Source organism: Callithrix jacchus, chromosome 14 (genome assembly GCF_049354715.1).
Source record: "Callithrix jacchus isolate 240 chromosome 14, calJac240_pri, whole genome shotgun sequence".
Taxonomy (NCBI): Eukaryota; Metazoa; Chordata; class Mammalia; order Primates; family Cebidae; genus Callithrix; species Callithrix jacchus.
In genome coordinates, this window is record NC_133515.1 from 69,172,858 (window position 1) to 69,185,573 (window position 12,716).

The following is a 12,716-nucleotide window of genomic DNA, read 5'->3' on the forward strand; positions in this document are numbered from 1 at the left end:
TATGAAGAGGTGGGACCTTTAGGAAGTGATCAGGTCATGAATGGGTTAATTCTATGATCACAGGAAGGTTAGTTACTTCATGTTTTGACATAACAACAAATACTCTCTGTCTTGCACTTCCCAGCCTTCAGAACCACGAGCCAAACAAATCTGTTTTCTTTATAAATTTACCAGTCTGTGGTATTTGGTTACAGCAGCAGAAAATTGACCAAGACAACCCCCTACTATAAACCTGTGTAGCACAATGCAATATTAAAAGTAAGTGAATAGCAAAGGATATGAACAGACACTTTATGAAAGAAGACATATATGAGGCGAACAATCATATGAAAAAATGCTCATCGTCACTGGTCATCAGAGAGATGCAAATCAAAACCACATTGAGATACCATCTCACGCCAGTTAGAATGGTGATCATTAAAAAATCTGGAGACAACAGATGCTGGAGAGGATGTGGAGAAAAAGGAACACTTTTACACTGTTGGTGGGAGTGTAAATTAGTCCAACCATTGTGGAAGACAGTGTGGCGATTCCTCAAGGCCTTAGAAATAGAATTTCCATTTGACCCAGCAATCCCATTACTGGGTGTATATCCAAAGGACTATAAATCGTTCTACTATAAGGACACATGCACACGAATGTTCACTGCAGCACTGTTTACAATAGCAAAGACCTGGAATCAACCCAAATGCCCATTGATGATAGACTGGATTGGGAAAATGTGGCACATATACACCATGGAATATTATGCAGCAATCAGAAATGATGAGTTCGTGTCATTTGTAGGGACATGGATGAATCTGGAGAACATCATTCTCAGCAAACTGACACAGAACAGAAAATGAAACACTGCATATTCTCATTCATAGGCGGGTGATGAAAAATGAGAACACATGGACACAGGGAGGGGAGTACTAAACACTGGGGTCTATTGGGGGAAAAAGGGGAGGGCAAGTGGGAGGGGGAGGTGGGGAGGGATAGCCTGGGGAGAAATGCCAAATGTGGGTGAAGGGGAGAAAGCAAACAAAACACACTGCCCTGTGTGTACCTATGCAACTGTATTGCATGCTCTGCACATGTACCCCAAAACCTAAAATGCAATTAAAAAAAAAAAAAGTAGGTGAATAGTAAATAGTAAATTATTGTTGTTGATTTTTATGATCTGGTTTCTCTTCCCACAATCCTGAACAATAAGGGGTTCTCTAGTATTTTTTTCAGGACCACAAATTGTGGAGGAGACTGTGGTTGTGGTACACAATTCTAGGCCTTCTGGAACCATCACAAAAGGTAACATATGGCTGTGCTAATTAAAAAGGAAAAAAAATCTCTAATCAATCTCAGAAACTGATCTTTAGTGGCCAGAAATCTCAGATACAGAAGATTAGACTTACTAAATTTAGAAAAAGTCCTTTTTTTTTCCCCATCACAAAAATTATTCAGTAAAATCTATGCCCACTTTGGGTAGATCTGCAACAAGGGAGGTTCACAGGTCATTTCAATAACTTGCTAGGCTCTTCAGTACTCAGAGTCCCTGGAAATGAGTCCTTAGCAGTGGAAAGCTGCTTTTTAGAATTTTCTAAAACAAATCCATGGGGTTTTGATCTGCTAAATTCTAATGTAGACAACAGCCTTATTTCCCTACTTTTATAATCTAATTCATTTGGCTGTATCTGTGGGCTTAAGAGCTTAGTATGCTTGGTAAAAACACATTTAAAAAAAAAGTCATTTTTCTTTTCTACGAACCAGCCCCACCCCAGCTCTCTCTCGGGATTCTAGCCCCGCCTACGTTCAGCTTGCCTCCGCCCCGCCCCGGTAGTGCTGCGCCTTGGCAGCCGTAGCTAACTTTGACCGGAAGAAGCGAGGCGGAACCTCCGGCGTTTGAAAAACTTCCGGCGGGAACCGGAAGGTGTGGTGGCACACACAGAATTCAGTGGCTTCTGACGTGCCGGGCGGGAAGGTGAGCTGTGCGTGTGCCGTGGCGGTCGGCTTGCGGGTTCTGAAGAGCCCGGCGTCCGGGCTCCGGTATTTTTGGGGCCATTAAAAAAGTTCTGAGCGCTCATTTGGGCAATAACACCCCTTTTTAAAAAGTGAGAAATTCATTACATTTTACTGTCAGCCGTCTCTCACAGCCTGCCGCCCGAAAATCCCTCCTAGCTGCCGCGTGTCACCTCTTTTCAGCCAAATTGCTTTAGCTTTTAGCGCATAAGAACAGACATGGAAAAGCCTGGGCAAACCTGGATTTTTTTATACCTAAAATTATCGGAGATGGGAGAGGAAGCACCCTTTCACGGTCGTGGTGGCCCTGTGTGAATCAGTGCACCTTCAGTAATGTGCCTGGCATCTAGGAGGCGCTCAGTAACTGGAGGAAAGGAACTCTCTAAACAACTTTCCTCGAACCCCTCACGTGACATGTCATTAACATAATGTGTGTGGAGCGGGAAACAAGACTAGTCTTGGTGTTCCAGGCACTGGGCTGTAGTCCTTTGCCACGTATCTTTCCCCTTTGTGTAAACTGTTGCACCTCATTGGGTCTCAGGTTTCTGAATATAGCGGGACTCTCTGAACTCAGAGGTTCTTTCCAGCTCCAGTATTTTGTTTTTGTGACTTGGGAATCTGTGCTAATATTCAAGCACTCCGTTGGTCCTTCAGGGAAGCTTGTTTAAGTTGTTCTCCCTTTGTTCGCCTTCTTGAAGTGAAATTTTTTTTTGCCCCTTTCTCCTGATTTTTACTCTTCCTAGTTTAGTGGCTGTTCCCTTAGTAACATTGTCTCCAAATTATTGATTTGGAATATGCTTATGTGCCCACAGTGATTAAGATAGTTTGAAAGGCGAGAGAAATCCCAAGTCACTGAAGAATAGGAATGTTCGAATGCGTTGTCATTTCTTCAAAAAGAGATGATTGCTGTATGTGACATTCCCTAAGAGTGTTGGAAAATAAATGTATATTCCTCTGTAGAGACTATTTGTACATACTCTGTTCATTTAATAGTTGTAGGGCAGCTGTTAAGTGCTAGGTTCTATGATACGGAAGTAAATAAGGCATATTTATTTCCTTTCTTCATGGTATTTACTCTCTTGACAGCAGTGCAGGCAATAAACAAGTAAAATAAAAGTATAATAATATGTTATAACCTACTGTGTACAGGAAGTAAATAGGCTCCTTTTAAAATATAACTGAGAAACCTATTTTAGGCCTAAAATGTTAAGAGCTAAGGGATGCAAAGGAGCCAGCCAATTGACAAGCAGAGGGAAGAATACTCCAGGCAGAGAGAACCTGAGTTGGGAAAGAATGTTGTGACAAGAACGGAGGAGCTCTAGCAGGTGGTAAAGGTGGTTAGAAAGGTGGTTTGGGCTCTGTTCCATAGGGCCTTTATAAAGGCCATCGGAAAAAATGTGGTTTGATTCTAAGTGAAGGATTCTAAGTGAAGGATGGGGTGAAGGAAGTAATTCAGTGTTTCTAAAGCATTTTCTAACTGATCTTGAGTTGATATGTAGAGAATGAGTTGCAGGGGCCAGAGTGGAAGCATGGAGGGCAGTTACGAGGCTAGTGTAGTAGTTCATGTGAAAGAGGTTGAGGACTAAAGACTCACTGAAGATTGTGAAGATTCAAGACATATTTTGAAGGAAAAACTTAGGTGACTTACTAATATTCTGGATATGGGGATGAAAGAAAAAAAGATTTGCAACATTTTGACTTAGCAAATGGAACTTTGGAAGATAACGGTATGTTCATTTTCTTGATTGTGGTGATGTGTATGCCTGTGTCAGAACTTACCAAATTTGTACACCTTAAACATGTGCAGTGTATTTCATGTCAATTATATGTCAATGAAGCTGATAAAGATTTTTCTGGCCAGGCACCATGGCTCATACTCGTAATCCTAGCACTTAGGGAGGCCAAGGCAGGTGGATCACCTGAGGTCAGGAGTTCGAGACCAGCCTGGCCAATATGATGAAACCTCGTCTCTACTGAAAATACAAAAATTAGCTGGATGTGGTGGCGCATGCCTGTAATCCCAGTTACTTGGGAGGCTGAGGCAGGAAAATTGTTTGAACTCGGGAGGCGGAGGTTGCAGTGAGCTGAAATCGCACCACTGTACTCCAGCCTGGATGACAGAGTGAGACCCAGTCTCAAAAAAAAAAACATTCAAGGTTCTGGCTTAGCAAATAGGTGGGTGCCACTTATTGAGATGGGAAGGACTGGAGTAGGAACAGGTTTTAGAGCAAGAAATGGTCATCAAGAGTTCCATTTTGGATGTGTTAAGTTTGGGTAACTGAGACATCTAAATAGTTTCAGAGACAGGCATTTTTTTTCTAGAAATCTGAATGTTAACCGCAGGGTTTGGGATGGAGCGATTAAGATTGTTAATAAGTAGGTGACATCTGTATGTAAAACCGTGGAGATGGATGAGATTTTGGTTAATCTAACAAGTTTTATGATACAAAGTAAGAGGCCATGGGCGTAGTGGAGATGGAGAAACAGGCCTTAAGAATATTGGTGTTTAAACTGGAGAATACATACTCCTGGGTGTCTTCCTGTCATAGGTAGTTTTAAAGACATAATTTCCAGGTGTTCAGCTTTTGTGTATATTTTTTCCAAATCTGATCTGCTTGAAATTGGCTTGTGTGTTCATGCAGATTCTGTTTTCCCACCTCCCCTTTTACATTCGTATTTTTTCCATTTATGAAAAGAAATATTACAACTTACTCATCTTTTCATGGTATATTGCTTTCAGGGTGCCTAATAAAGAGGCAGTTGGAAATATTTGATTTCAGGGGAGCCTTCTTTAAGGATAATGGTTAAGCAAAAACATAAGCCTGCCAAGGGTTTGCCTGTGTTGCATTGAACTTAGCACAGAAAGTCAACACCAGAACAAAAGTATGCCAAATTGCAGGGTTTATTGCCGGCGACCACGGAGGACTCACGTGTCTCCAACCCGTGGCCCCGAATGAAAAGAAACAAGACCTTTTTATACCCGCAAAACCACCTTGGGAGTGGGGGTGGAGATGGGAATGAAAGCTGTCAATCACCTCCCAGGCTAAGACGAGGGTGAGGGGCTTCAGACATTCCGAGGGCCAGTGGATTCAAATCACCTTCTGGGCGGAGAGGAGGGTGAGGGGGTTCCGGACATTTCGAGGGCCTGGGGACTATTTGACATTCTGATTGTTATTTAAGGGTTCACAGATGCTAAGATTAGCATTCATTTACACATCATCTGGGTAGGGGTGGGATCCATAGATTTTCAGTTGCTTGGCGCCAGGATGGAATGATCTGGGGGTGCTTACTCTGGGAAACAAAGGCCAGCAATTCTGGCAGATAAGAGAAGGTATGCAGCTTTACCTCTCTTTGCATCCTGCAAATGATCTAGCAATTTACAGAAACCAAGGTTAGCAGTCCTTGAGGAGAATGGAAACATTTTTGTCTTTCATAAGATGGCAGTATACAGGTTCCAACTTAAGTTAGCTATATCACACCTGTCCCTATTTTAAACACATTTCTGTTAAGGTTGAAGTATGGAGATAGAATTGGTATATGGTGGTCTGTGTGGGAATGTTCTGAATTCAGGCATATTGTAGAATGTGGTGGTGGTAGGAGTGATTGTAGGGTAATCTAGGTGGGTTGTTTGAAGGGGAACTTAGCATCTTGAAGTTTTTACTCTGAGACTGGTTAGATTCTCCAGAGAAAAGCCTTCCCATTCTCCTCCCTAGAGGGCAGTATTTTGGGAACTTGGTGGGAGAAGACTTGGGTTCTCTGCCTTTAGCATTGAGTCTGTATGTTCTCATGCCCACAGTCTAGAGACTGTTTTATTAATACGTTCTTCAGAGAATAAACTTACAGAGTTTTTCCTGGGGCAGTTGCCCAATAGCATGAAGTGAGGTGGGACACTTGGAGATCTTCCTTTGTCAGTTTACACAGCCCTAACCCCTTTCACCTTCAGTTCTAAAGGTATCAGCTACTGCTTCATGTGAATTTATGTATTTATTTATTTTTTAGAGAATACTGCAGGGTTTGGGTCTCAGATGCTCCCACTACTCCCTTGGGATTTTAATTTTTATGTGGTGCAATCTGTTAGTCTTTTTGGTTTTGGAATTTTGAGGAGTCACGTTTAGGAAAACCTTCATTTATCCACCTCTACTCAAGAGTGTGAAAAGAATCACCTTTGTTTCTTACAGTTCTTTTGTAGTTTTATTTTGTACATTTTAAACTATTAGTTATTGGGGAATAAATTTTTTTCATGGTGTGGAAGTAGGAATTAAACTCCTTTTTTCTTCTAGAGGAATAACTAGAAGAAAATACCATTTATGGAATAATTCCTTTTTGCCCTGCCCTGATTTGAAATGCCACCCTTGTCATGCACTAACTTCCTCCATTCTTATTTTGTTGTGATAAGCTACACATGATATAAAAATCACAATTATCTGTTCTTTCATGATCAATGTCTAGAAGTACTCATTTGAGGAAAGATGACCTGTATAATCTAATATGCCAAAAAGAGAGTGAAGGGAAAGATGAAAGATTATCCTGTCTACTTCCTGCAGACTGCCTTCCTGTTGTTCGGTGGTTCCCTCTGAGCACTAGTCTGCCCAATTGTGCGCTTACTGGACTGTGTTGAGCTATAGCTGCTGGGAGAACATATTCCCTTTTGTGACAACCCCTTTAGTATTTCCATGATAGATTACTTCCTCTTGTAAGTAGATGTTAAAACCAGAGGCATTATAACAAATGACTGGGTCAGAAACTTGTTTGGAGGGTTCCAAACATGTCAGAGTCTTGTGCAGTCCTAATGGTTTGACATACATTCTTTAGGTAATGAATCTTAACAACTAAAATCATTTTATTTACTGTCCTGTATTGTGTGATGTCTCTGGTTATTTGTCTTAACTTTTTTTAGAGCTTGGCCTTTGACTTTGGTAAATGTTTTTTAGTCACATAGTGGTTAATCATTTTATTTAAATTCGATGAGCTTTTATTATAAGGGAATGGTTATCTTGTTTTAAGAATAACTTGGCTGCTTTTTCAGTCAGCATCATTTATTTCATTGCCAGCTTTGTAGAGAGAACTCTACTTGATGCATTAAGAATATATAGAGGCCGGGCCTGGTGGCTCATGCCTGTGATTCCAGCACTTTGGGAGGCTGAGGTGGATGGATCACCTGATGTCAGGAGTTCGAAACCACTCTGACCAACAAGGTGAAAGCTCGTCTCTATTAAAAGAAAAGAAAAATAATATATAGAATAGGCTGGGCACGGTGGCTCACACCTGTAATCCCAGCACTTTGGGAGGCCGAGGCAGGTGGATCACCTGAGGTTGGGAGTTTGAGACTAACCTGACCGACATGGAGAAACCCCATCTCTACTGAAATTTCAAAATTAGCTGAGTGTGGTGGTGGTGCATGCCTGTAAATGCAGCTACTTGGGAGGCTGAGGCAGTAGAATCTCTTGAACTTGGGAGGTGGAGGTTGCAGTGAGCTGAGATTGCACCCCGGTCTAGGCAACAAGAGTGAAACTCCGTCTCAAAAAAAAAATGTGTGTATATATATAGTGAGAGAGAGAGAGAGAGAGAGAGAGTGAGTGAGCGAGAATAGGAAAAAAAAGTTTCTGTCTGAGATATAGTTTAATAAAGGACTTTATAAGTGACTGCAGATAGGAGTTTGTATTTTTCAAAAGATGGCCCATACTCTTAAGGGTCTTAAACCATTGGAAGGCTATTAACTACTCTTTTTTGTTTTTTGAGACAGAGTCTTGCTTTGTCGCCCTGGCTGGAGTTCAGTGGTTTTATCTCAGCTCACTGCAACCTCTGCTTCCTGAATTCAAGCGATTCTCCTGCCTCAGCCTCTCAAGTAGCTGGGATTATAGGCACCCACCACCATGCCCGGCTAATTTTTGTATTTTTAGTAGATACTGGTTTTACCATGTTGGCCAGGCTGGTCTTGAATTCCTGACCTCAAGTGATCCACTCGCCTCAGTCTCCCAAAGTGCTGGTATTACAGGCGTGAGCCACTGCACCCGGGCAGCTACTCTTTTAATTGGTAGCTACAGAGCAGGGGAAGCTGGTGTTTGGGCTTGTGAATAAACATCATTGTTTTTATTTTTTTCCTGTTAAGTGTTAGTTTTGAATGACCCATTATTTTGTAGCCAAACAAAGTGAACGGAATATTCAAGTGTTGCTGATTTCATGTTCTGTTTCTTCTAGATGTCATCACTGCCAAGAAGAGCAAAAGTACAGGTCCAGGGTGTGGTATCAAAAGATGAATTTTCTTCAGTCTCTGAGTTGTAAGCATACTGGTTTAATATGTGGGTAGGGGAATGAGGAATATTTTAATAAGGAGTAATATATTCTGTCACTTTCTAACTCCCTAAGTGATGTGGGTGGAAAATGGTGTTTTTTATTCATTCATGCAAAAAATATTTGTTGAACTCATGCTATGTTCCAGGTTCTGTCTGTTGTAGCTAATAAGGTATTGAAAGGAGAGAGAAAGCAACCAGCTAAATATATAACATAATATTTACACTAGGAGGTAAGCTCCATGAGAGCACAGAGTTTTATATATTGCTTTAGAGCGGGATTTTTCAACCTCTGTACTACTGACATTGTGTGCAGGATAATTCTTTGTTGTGGGACTATCTTTTGCGTTGTAGGATTTTTAGCAGCATCCTTGGCCTCTACCCACTAGCTGCCAATAGCTCCCTGCCCAGTTATAACAATTAAAAATGTCTCCAGACATTGCTAGACATCCCCAGTTGAGAATTTCTGCTTTAGAATGTCATATTAGGTGCTCTGAAGATATTTGTTAAATAAATGACTGATTTTTTTGTTTTGTTTTGTTTTACTATTCATTTTTTTTTTTTTTCTTATTTTTTTATTGCATTTTAGGTTTTGGGGTACATGTGCAGAGCATGCAAGACAGTTGCATAGGTACACACAAGGCAGTGTGTTCTGTTTGCTTTCACCCCTTCACCCACATTTGGCGTTTCTCCTCAGGCTATCCCTCCGCACCTCCCCCTCCCATTGGCCCTCCCCTTTTCCCCCCAATAGACCCCAGTGTTTAGTACTCCCCTTTCTGTGTCCATGTGTTCTCATTTTTCATCACCCGCCCATGAGGGAGAATATGCAGTGTTTCATTTTCTGTTCTTGTGTCAGTTTGCTGAGAATGTTCTCTAGATTCATCCATGTTCCTACAAACGACACGAACTCATCATTTCTGATTGCTGCATAATATTCCATGGTGTATATGTGCCACATTTTCCCAATCCAGTCTATCATCAATGGGCATTTGGGTTGATTCCAGGTCCTTGCTATTGTAAACAGTGCTGCAATAAACATTCGTGTGCATATATCCTTATAGTAGAACGATTTATAGTTCTTTGGGTATATACCCAGTAATGGGATTGCTGGGTCAAATGGAATTTCTATTTCTAAGGCCTTGAGGAATCGCCACACTGTCTTCCACATGGTTGGACTAATTTACACTCCCACCAACACTGTAAAAGTGTTCCGACTTCTCCACATCCTCTCCAGCATCTGTTGTCTCCAGATTTTTTAATGATCACCATTCTAACTGGCGTGAGATGGTATCTCAATGTGGTTTTGATTTGCATCTCTCTGATGACCAGTGACGATGAGCATTTTTTCATATGATTGTTGGCCTCATATATGTCTCCTTTCGTAAGGTGTTGGTTCATATCCTTTGCCCACTTTTGAATGGGCTTGTTTGTTTTTTTTCTTGTAAATCTGTTTGAGTTCTTTGTAAATTCTGGATATCAGCCCTTTGTCAGATGGGTAAACTGCAAAAATTTTTTCCCATTCTGTTGGTTGCCGATCCACTCTAGTGACTGTTTCTTTTGCTGTGCAGAAGCTGTGGAGTTTCATTAGGTCCCATTTGTCTATTTTGGCTTTTGTTGCCATTGCTTTTGGTGTTTTGTTCATGAAGTCCTTGCCTACTCCTATGTCCTGGATAGTTTTGCCTAGATTTCCTTCTAGGGTTTTTATGGTGCCAGGTCTTATGTTTAAGTCTTTAATCCATCTGGAGTTAATTTTAGTGTAAGGTGTCAGGAAGGGGTCCAGTTTCTGCTTTCTGCACATGGCTAGCCAGTTTTCCCAACACCATTTGTTAAATAGGGAATCCTTTCCCCATTGCTTGTTTTTGTCAGGTTTATCAAAGATTGTATAGTTGTAGATATGTTGTGTTTCCTCCGGTGCCTCTGTTTTGTTCCATTGGTCTATATCTCTTTTTTGGTACCAGTACCATGCTGTTTTGATTACTGTAGCCTTGTAGTATAGTTTGAAATCCGGTAGTGTGATGCCTCCGGCTGTGTTCTTTTTGCTTAGAATTGATTTGGCTATGCGGGCTCTCTTTTGGTTCCATATGAAGTTCATGGTGGTTTTTTCCAGTTCTGTGAAGAAAGTCAATGGTAGCTTGATGGGGATAGCATTGATTCTGTAAATTACTTTGGGCAGTATAGCCATTTTCACGATATTAATTCTTCCTAACCATGAACATGGAATGTTTCTCCATCTGTTTGTGTCCTCTCTGATTTCGTTGAGCAGTGGTTTGTAGTTCTCCTTGAAGAGGTCTCTTACATTCCTTGTGAGTTGTATTCCAAGGTATTTTATTCTTTTTGTAGCAATTGTGAATGGCAGTTCATTCTTGATTTGGCTTTCTTTAAGTCTGTTATTGGTGTAGACGAATGCTTGTGATTTTTGCACATTGATTTTATATCCTGAGACTTTGCTGAAGTTGCTTATCAGTTTCAGGAGTTTTTGGGCTGAGGCGATGGGGTCTTCTAGGTATACTATCATGTCGTCTGCAAATAGAGACAATTTGGCTTCCACCTTTCCTATTTGAATACCCTTTATTTCTTTTTCTTGCCTGATTGTTCTGGCTAGAACTTCCAGTACTATATTGAATAGGAGTGGTGAGAGAGGGCATCCTTGTCTAGTGCCGGATTTCAAAGGGAATGCTTCCAGTTTTTGCCCATCAGTATGATATTGGCTGTTGGTTTGTCATAAATAGCTTTTATTACTTTGAGATACGTGCCATCGATACCGAGTTTATTGAGGGTTTTTAGCATAAAGGGCTGTTGTATTTTGTCAAATGCCTTCTCTGCGTCAATTGAGATAATCATGTGGTTTTTGTTTTTGGTTCTGTTTATGTGGTGAATTACGTTTATAGACTTGCGTATCTTGAACCAGCCTTGCATCCCCAGGATGAATCCTACTTGATTGTGATGAATAAGTTTTTTGATATGCTGTTGCAATCGGCTTGCCAATATTTTATTGAAGATTTTTGCATCTATGTTCATCATGGATATTGGCTGGAAGTTTTCTTTTCTTTTTGGGTCTCTGCCGGGTTTTGGTATCAGGATGATGTTGGTCTCATAAATGATTTGGGAAGGCTTCCCTCTTTTTGGATAATTTGGAATAGTTTTAGAAGGAATGGTACCAGCTCCTCTTTGTGTGTCTGGTAGAATTCGGCTGTGAACCCGTCTGGACCTGGGCTTTTTTTGTGTGGTAGGCTCTTAATTGCTGCCTCGACTTCTGACCTTGTTATTGGTCTATTCATAGTTTCAGCTTCCTCCTGGTTTAGGCTTGGGAGGACACAGGAGTCCAGGAATTTATCCATTTCTTCCAGGTTTACTAGTTTATGTGCCTAGAGTTGTTTGTAATATTCTCTGATGATGGTTTGAATTTCTGTGGAGTCTGTGGTGATTTCCCCTTTATCATTTTTTATTGCATCTATTTGGTTGTTCTCTCTTTTCTTTTTAATCAATCTGGCTAGTGGTCTGTCTATTTTGTTGATCTTTTCAAAAAACCAGCTCTTGGATTTATTGATTTTTTGAAGGGTTTTTCGTGTCTCAATCTCCTTCAGTTCAGCTCTGATCTTAGTTATTTCTTGTCTTCTGCTGGGTTTTCAGTTTTTTTGATCTTGCTCCTCTAGCTGTTTCAATTTTGACGATAGGGTGTCAATTTTGGATCTCTCCATTCTCCTCATATGGGCACTTATTGCTATATACTTCCTCTAGGACTGCTTTAAATGTGTCCCAGAGATTCTGGCATGTTGTGTCTTCGTTCTCATTGGTTTCGAAGAACTTCTTTATTTCTGCCTTCATTTCATTGTTTACCCAGTCCACATTCAAGAGCCAGTTATTCAGTTTCCATGAAGCTGTGCGGTTCTGGGTTGGTTTCTGAATTCTGAGTTCTAACTTGATTGCACTATGGTCTGAGAGGCTGTTTGTTATGATTTCAGATGTTTTGCATTTCCTGAGGAGTGCTTTACTTCCAATTATGTGGTCAATTTTAGAGTAGGTGTGATGTGGTGCTGAGAAGAATGTATATTGTGTGGATTTGGGGTGGAGAGTTCTGTAAATGTCTATCAGGTTTGCTTGCTCCAGGTCTGAGTTCAAGCCCTGGATATCCTTGTTGATTTTCTGTCTGGTTGATCTGTCTAATATTGACAGTGGAGTGTTAAAGTCTCCCACTATTATTGTGTGGGAGTCTAAGTCTCTTTGTAAGTCATTAAGAACTTGCCTTATGTATCTGGGTGCTCCTGTATTGGGTCCATATATGTTTAGGATAGTTAGCTCTTCTTGTTGTATCGATACTTTTACCATTATGTAATGTCCTTCTTTGTCTCTTTTGATCTTTGTTGCCTTAAAGTCTATTTTATCAGAGATGAGAATTGCAACTCCTCCTTTTTTTTTGCTCTCCATTTGCTT

General features: G+C 40.8%; 1 protein-coding gene across 2 annotated transcripts in view; it reads left to right on the forward strand.

The window, feature by feature from the left end:
• The first annotated feature begins 1,901 nt into the window (after positions 1-1,901).
• Positions 1,902-12,716, forward strand: part of SRBD1 (S1 RNA binding domain 1) — a 239,963-nt gene continuing 229,148 nt past the window's right edge. For both annotated transcript variants that reach the window (XM_035272653.3, XM_078348438.1), the window contains exons 1-2: positions 1,902-1,957; positions 8,194-8,273. In XM_035272653.3, coding sequence (XP_035128544.1) covers positions 8,194-8,273 — 80 coding nt within the window. In that variant the 5' untranslated portion in view covers positions 1,902-1,957. The remainder of the gene's footprint in view (positions 1,958-8,193; positions 8,274-12,716) is intronic.